This window comes from Mobula birostris, chromosome 5, assembly GCF_030028105.1.
Source record: "Mobula birostris isolate sMobBir1 chromosome 5, sMobBir1.hap1, whole genome shotgun sequence".
NCBI classification, from domain to species: Eukaryota; Metazoa; Chordata; class Chondrichthyes; order Myliobatiformes; family Myliobatidae; genus Mobula; species Mobula birostris.
The window spans coordinates 19,836,212-19,844,135 of NC_092374.1; the positions used below are offsets into that span (position 1 = coordinate 19,836,212).

The 7,924-nt window shown below is 40.6% G+C and overlaps 1 protein-coding gene across 2 annotated transcripts in view; it reads right to left on the reverse strand.

Moving 5' to 3' along the window:
- LOC140197193 (proteolipid protein DM beta) overlaps positions 1–4,515 on the reverse strand; it is a 271,447-nt gene extending 266,932 nt beyond the window's left edge. For both annotated transcript variants that reach the window (XM_072257118.1, XM_072257116.1), the window contains exon 1: positions 4,180–4,515. In XM_072257118.1, the coding sequence (XP_072113219.1) occupies positions 4,180–4,216 (37 nt within the window). In that variant the 5' untranslated portion in view covers positions 4,217–4,515. The remainder of the gene's footprint in view (positions 1–4,179) is intronic.
- Between the last annotated feature and the right edge of the window lie 3,409 nt (positions 4,516–7,924).

Here is a 7,924-nt window from a genome sequence, read left to right on the forward strand (position 1 = left end):
TGCCTGTTATGTGTGCCACCTTTGAAGGCCAGTGACCTGGATCTATGACAAGCGATATCCACGGATGCTGGGCTGTCCCGGGATCGGATGTCCACACAAGCAGGAGGCATGAGGGCCGGTGAGTGGTCAGGCCTAGAGTTGAGGTCTGGAGTTTAGGGTCATGTTACCAGCTTAACTGGGGGTCAACGCTGAAGATCGAAGCCCGAAGGTCTTTCAGAAGTTCAGGTGGACAAAGCCTGGAGACTGGAGGCCCAGAGGCCCGTCCTGGAGTGTGTATGAGAGAGAGGAAGGGGGCTTGTTTTGCTGTGGTTCTTTTGTTTCTAGTGTTGAGAGTTGTTCTGCTGAGAATGTGGGCATGTTGTGTTGACACTGGAATATGTGGCAACACTTATGGCTTGCTCCCAGTACATCCTTAGGTAGGGTGGTTGTTAATGAAAAGGACAGATTTCACTATATGTTAGGATATACAGTACATGTGATAAATAAATGAATCTAAATCTGCATGTGATGGACAGCACGTTTCAGAACTGCACTTGGAGCATTTAATGCACAAAAATCTGGAATGGGTTTCAGAAGCAGCAGCCAACAAAGCCAGCAGTTGGTGATATCATTTACCTTCATATCAGTGTTCTGAAAGAACCCTTCTCTACAAAATCGCATGTGTGAAAGCTTACAGCGGTATCTCATTCAGCCATACAATCAAGAAGAGAGGAAACACATTAAGATTACTTTAAGATTAAGATTAGCCCAATTTGTCACATGTACATCAAAACAGTGAAATGTGTTTTTTGCACCAATAGCCAACAAGGTCGAAGATGTGCTGGGGGCAGCCCACAAGTATCACCATGCTTCCTGTGCCACATTGCATGCTGACACACTCCATCATTTGGTTACTAAAGGAATTGGTATAGACAGACAAGTTCTTGAAGGTCAGCATGGATATGAGGTTTCAAAACAGTATGAGGGGGCAAATGGTCAGACCGCACTGACTTTGGTTATCCACTTTTTCTCTTCCAAACCTAGCAAATAGCTTAATTCAACAACTTTTTTGTAATTACCTAATAATGATCAGGAACTACAGAGGTGTGTGAACGATCATCCATTATCCGCTGCATTTATTAGACCATAAGACATAGGAGCAGAGTTAGGCCATTCAGTCCATTAAGTCTGCTCCACCATTCAATCATGGCTTATATATTATCCCTCTCAACTCCACTCTTCTTCCTTCTCCCCATAACCTTTGTTGCTGTTACTAATCAAGAAGCTATTAACCACAGCTTTAAACATACCAAGTGACTTAACAGCCACAGCTGACTGTCAGATTCACCACCCTCTAACTAAAGAAATTCTTCCTCATCCCTGATTTCAAAGAACATGCATCTATTCTGAGGCTGTACCCTTTGGTCCTAGATTTCCCACTATCAGAAACTTACTCTGTACGTCCACTCTATCTAGGCCTTTCAATATTTGATAGGTTTTAATGAGATTCTTTATAAACTGAGCATGGCTGCCAGAACCAACCATACTGGTGGACTAGGAGACACATATACCTCAATACATTTATCTTGGTACATGTGACAACATAAACCAATTCCAATTCCAACATATGGAAGACCAGGTTAAGGATAATATTTTGCTCCCCAGAAAGGATACAAGTAAACCAAATAGAGTTTTACAACAATCCAACAATTTGTGGTCTTCATTACTAATGACAAGTATTATTTAACTTCATATTATTAAGTTAATTTTAAATTTCACAACTGGAATGTTGAGATTTGAATCCAGGTCTCTATACTGTCAGCCTAGGCCAATAGATGATTAATCCACTGTTATTGTCATTGTACACTACACACCATCTAAAACAAAATTTCATATTTTAAAAAATTAGCTCTTATATAAACACTTAGCAAGTTCAGTGATAAAATAGCTTACAGAGCATTCAAGCACAATCTGTGGACAACTCTTAGCTGTGTATTTTATAAATTTAACCAGCTATTGTAAGGGCTTAAAAGAACAAAGATCTAATTACAGCACTAATGCATGTTAGATAGGGACCAGCTCTGCAAACAAACACTGGTCTTTCTATATATTAATTAATTGCTGGAGGATGAGAGAGCAGTTTCTTGTCATTTAAAGAAAATTTGCTGTTTTTTTTGACAGGTATGGAATCTATTCTCCTCTGAACAACCTAAGAACAGTGATTTAGAGGGCCTTGTAAGACTCTCTGTATTTATGACAACTGGTGATAAATCTCAGGTTTGACATTTCCAGTTTTGAAACCATCCTCCTGCCCAACATGCCCACCACTAACCTCAATTCATACCACATCGTTTCTTTTACTCCACTAATTAGAAGAAATCGTACAAGATAAACACTCTTTGCCTGATAAACAAAGGAGACCTTTCCTTCCATTAAAGTCTGTATCGCGCGGGATGAACTCTGTTGACACGTATGTCGAAGTGACAGCTGTTTTTTTTTAAATTTATTGTTGATAATAGACAGAAACATAAGTCAAGATAATAAATGCGTTTTTATCAAGCCTATTTTTCTTTTATGGGTCGCTTCTAATGAGTGAGCATAACAGTCGCTGGCACAATGTGGATACATGACTGATTGGAACATGTGATCGGACTCACTGTCCATTGGAATAAAAATAAATATATTTGTACTCATTTTAAACAAAATGACTGCAAATTTATGTTACCCCATGACTCAAAATGGCAGCTGCAGAAGAATTTTTTATTTTCCACTCCATTCTCTCGCTTACAATCTGCTCAGTTTATGCTTTCTATAGAAAGCTTTCACACAAATGACAGCCCCACTGTACAGCGAGGTATTCCACCCCCAGGCAAAGAAGCAATTAGGAAGACAGAAGTCCGATGCCAAGTTTAGACTAGAGACCTCAGGTCCAGTTATTTGTTTGAAGTACAGAAAGGATTCCCAATGCAATGGAGGGAGGGAGGAAAAAAGAAACCAGTCTGCTAATTGACATCCAAACATTCAACAGTATAACAGGATTGGTGACGATGCCCAGACTAAGGATAATGTTCAATATGCTCACTAAATAACAAGCATTCCACTGCTGAATGTTTTCGTTTCATTTCAATGGTCTGGCATTTTTAATAGAAAATCAAATATAATGTTAATCAGAAATCAATACAGAGAAAAAATTAACAGTAAATAGAAGTGGCAAACACATGAGCTGATTTAGGTATTTCAGAAGAGCACATCTTAGAATACAAAGACTTGACTTCACATTTGAGAATTTGTATATTAATTTACAATTTGTTTGTAAATTAATATGCGAAATATTTACATATGCGTACAATGCATGCAACCCTGTACCATGTGCATTCTTGCATAAATATGCATTTGTACTCTATATATGTGCATATGTGTTCTGTATGTGTGCACCCTCACATATATACAGAAGAAATACCAACTCATACGCATAAAGGTATATGCAAATCAAAAAATGTATAGATATTTGAATAAATGTAGTGTTTAGATATATTGATTCCAGGAAGGCACTTAGATCCCCGAGTAGCAATATTTCTTACTTAGCAGATTCCCTGTCACATAACACAAATAAGACACTAACTGTTTTCACTGACGTTTAGGCACTCATGACCTATCCTCTTAGGTGTAAAAAGGTATGCAATGTGCTAACAAAGCCACTTCTCGTGGACAGTGCAAGACTGAACCAACATCAATATTTCAAGCAACTCTGCCGTTCTTAAATCAGTAACACCGCAGTCATAAATCTGCATAAAGAGCTGCGAAAATATACACCCACGCACTTATAAACAAACAAGCGTTCACCCACGTTCACTCTCATACATTGCAGATTAACACACGAATGCATATGCATACAGATGCATCTGCTCGCCCACACATAAACCGACATGTATGTATAACGCACACTTCTATACACTCACTCGCGCGTACAATTGACACGGCTACATTTACGCATCCACAATTATAGATGGACCCACATGCACGCGCGGGTGTACACACGCATACTCCCACCTTTTGACAGAAGCAAAGATCAGACTAAATCACAGCGACCAACTAATAAAGACTGTTTACTTGAAATGCCCCGCGCATCTCAGCCAAGTTAACATCCGATACATATATATATAAAGTTGTGTTCTTTGATACACTTTGTCTCAACAATACCTTTCTGGGTTTGCCCTTCTTCCATATTTTCTTCCATTGCTGCCTGTCGTCAGTCCTAGAGAATGCACGAAATTAAACAAAAGCTCTAGGGGGAAATAGAGAGAGAGAGAAGAAAGTCTTCTGGCTTGGACAAGTCCTGAGAGATTGGTTCTTATTCTCCCACTCTACTCGGTTTCGCCTCGAGATTGCTTGTCAAGTGTAATTTCATTCAAATTGTTCTTCTGTGATTATCAATGTTGCTTCTCAATACTGACCATTGTGTCCCACTGCAAAGCATCTATTCAAATGAGTTGAGCTCGCTGCGCTCAGCGACAACTCCTCAGCTGTGCTTCTGCCTGGCACACAAATGCTCTCTCCGAAAATGATTTGCTCCTGCGAACGAAAATGATTTCAGCAAACGGGAGGGAATGTGCAGAATATTAGGTGCTTCGAAAGCCAGGGAGGCTTTTCAGGAATGAGCATTTACGGAACGGGGGTGTTTCATTAACGCGAGAAAAGACCACCGACTCATCTCCCCCTCCTCTCGCAATGGGAGAACCCTCTCGCCTGTAGGTTCTATCTCAGAAAAAGGGTGTGTGCATGCCTTTAATTTTACGAAATAAAGATGTTCACCCCTGCAAGGGAATAAGCTTAATTTTTTTTTAGTAATCTGACACACTTTACCCATGTTAAGTAATACGGATCTGAAAAAAAGAACTATCTTATAAATCTATATAAATTGAACGCAGTTGGTCTTTGGACACTTTCGTTTAAATAATATGCCCATAACTACTCATGTCAGTGAGAAACCCCCTCTTAGTGCCGCGTTTGTTAAATACAGAGTACAGTCTCTAGTCCACTGATCGAAGTGTTACAACGGTATCATTACAAAGTGGGCATTTGCCCCTGTACCACACCCACTTGAATGAGGATGGAAGTTTTGACTCTTGTGAATTCTGCAAGACTTTCTTTTTCCATGTGTGAAGCGCTTGGGAGATAATATTGTAGGAAATTTCGCCGCGGAGAGCCGGACCCTTAAAGAGTGCGGTCTATTCCGAGAGAAAGAGACCTGGCGCATTCTGGGGTTAGATTAGCAACGCTAACCTTCCACTTGTCGGATACCAATAGAATCTGCAGTTTGGGAAAAAGAATTTTCACTCTTGTTAAAACCAAGGCTGCCGCGATTGCTTCAAACCTTCCTTAGCACAATCCTCGGTTGAATACAGTGTAGAAAGAAGGCAGGAATTTAGAAAAACGCTAAGTACAAATTGGAATTAACCATTTGCAATGTTTTCACATCAGCAAGCATTGACACACTCATGGGCAAGGCATACTCCCAAATAATGCTCCTTAGTACAACTAGGGAGTGTAGAACCAGTAACGGGTCTCTGGTGCTGTGGCTCAGGAGAGCAGAGGACTGCAGTGTTGATAGGAGATTACATAGTCTGAGGAAAAGAGACGAGGTTCTGTTGGCGTGATAGAGACATCCCGATGGTATATTGCCTCCCAGGTGCCAGGGTCAGGGATGTCTGGTCCATGGCATTCTCAAGGGGGAGGGGGAGCAGCCAGAAGTCATGGCACATATTGACACCAATAACGTAGGTAGACAAGGTGAGGAGGTCCTGAAGAAAGATTTTAGAGAGCTAGGTAGAATCCTGAAAATCCTGTGCCACGCACCAGTGAGGGTAAGAATAGGACGATTTGGTGGGTGAATGAATGGCTGAGGAACTGGTGCAGTGGGCAGGGGTTCAGATTTTTGGATCAATGGAATCTCTTCTGGGGAAGGTATAACTTGCACAAAAGGGATGGGTTACACCTGAGCCTGAAGGGGACCAATGTCCTTGCAAGCAGGTTTGCTAGAATTGTTCAGGAGGATTTAGACTAATTTGGCAGGGAGACTGGAAACAGAGTGATAGTGCTGAAGATGAGCTAGTTGGTTTACAAACAGAGGCAGTATGTATTGAGACTCCTAGCAATGAGAGGCTGATGATAGGGCAAAACTACTGTCAACAGGATGAGTTGCAATAGAAAGGGGTGAATAGGGGACTGAAGGGGCTATATTTGAATGCACGCAGTCCAAGGAATAAGGTAGATGAATTTGTGCATAGTTACAGACTGGCATATATGGTGTTGTGGGTATCACTGAATCATGACTGAAAGAAGATTACAGCTGGGAGCTTAATGTCCAAGGGTACACATGCAGACAGAGGGGGTGGTGTAGCTCTGTTGGTAAAAAATGAAATCAAATCATTAGAAAGTGGTGTCATTGGGTTGGACAGTGTTGAATCAATGTGGGTAGAGCTAAGAAACTGCAAGGGTAAAAAAACCCTGATGGGAGTTGTATACAGACCCCCAAACAGTAGTAATGATGTTGTCTACAAATTACAAAGGAGATAGAAAATACATGCCAAAAGGACAATGTTACAATAGTCATTAGGGATTTCAATATGCAGGTACAGTAGATTGGGAAAATCAAGTTGCTGCTGGATCACAAGAGGAGGAATTTTCAGAATAACTATGATATGGCTTTTGTTTTTTAGAGCCGCTCATTGTTGAGCCTACTAGGGGATCAGAAACTTTGGATGAGGTATTGTGCAATGAACCAGAATTGATTAGAGTGCTTAAGGTAGAAGAACCTTGAGCCACAAGTGATCATAATATGATAGAATTCACCCTGAAATCTGAGAAGGAGATGCTAAAGTCAGATGTATCAGTACTACAATGGAATAAAGGGAATTACAGAGGCACAAGAGAAGATTTGGCCAGAATTGATTTGAGGACACTGGGAGGGATGATGACAAATCTGCAGTGGCTGGAATTTCTGGAAGCAATTCAGAAGGCACAGGATATATACATCCCAAAGAGAACAAAGTATTCTAAAGGCAACCATAGCTAACAAGAGAAGTCAAAGCCAACATAAAAGCCAAAGAGAGGGCATATAATAAAGCAAAATTTGATTGGAAGTTAGAGGATTGGAAGGCTTTTTAAAACCAACAGAAGGCATCTAAAAAAAGTCATTAAGGAAAAGTTGGAATACAAAAGTAAGCTAGACAATAATATTAAAGAGGATACCACAAGTTTCTTCAGATACGTCAAATGTAAAAGAGAGGCGAGTGTGGATATCAGACCGCTGGAAAATGATGCTGGAGAGGTAGTAATGGGGGACAAGGAAATGGTGGATGAACTGAGTAAATATTTTGCATCAGTCTTCACTGTGGAAGACACTAGCAGTATACGGGAAGTTTGAGAGTGTCAGGGGTCAGAAGTGTATGAAGTTGCCATTGCTAGGGAGAAGGTTCTTGGGAAACTGAAAGGTCAGAAAGTAAACAGGTCACCTGAATCAGATGGTGTACACCCCAGAGTTCTGAAAGAGGTGAATGAAGAAATTGTGGAGGCACTAGTAATGATCTTTTAAGAATCATTAGATTCTGAAATGATTCCAGAAGACTGGAAAATTACAAAGGTCACTCCACTCTTCAAGAAGGATGAGGAAGAAGAAAGGACATTATAGGTCAGTTAGTCTGCCCTTAGTGGTTGGGAAGATGTTGGAATCAATTGTTAATTTTCAGGATACTTGGAGGAACATGCTAAAATAGGTCTCAGTCAACATTTGCTCAAGGAAAAATTGTGTCTGACAAAACTGTTGGAATTCTTTGAAGAATTAACAAGCTGGATTGACAAAGGAGAATCAGTGGATGTTGTGGACTTGGATTTTCAGATGGCCTTTGACAAGGTGCCACACCTGAGACTACTTAACAAGTTACGA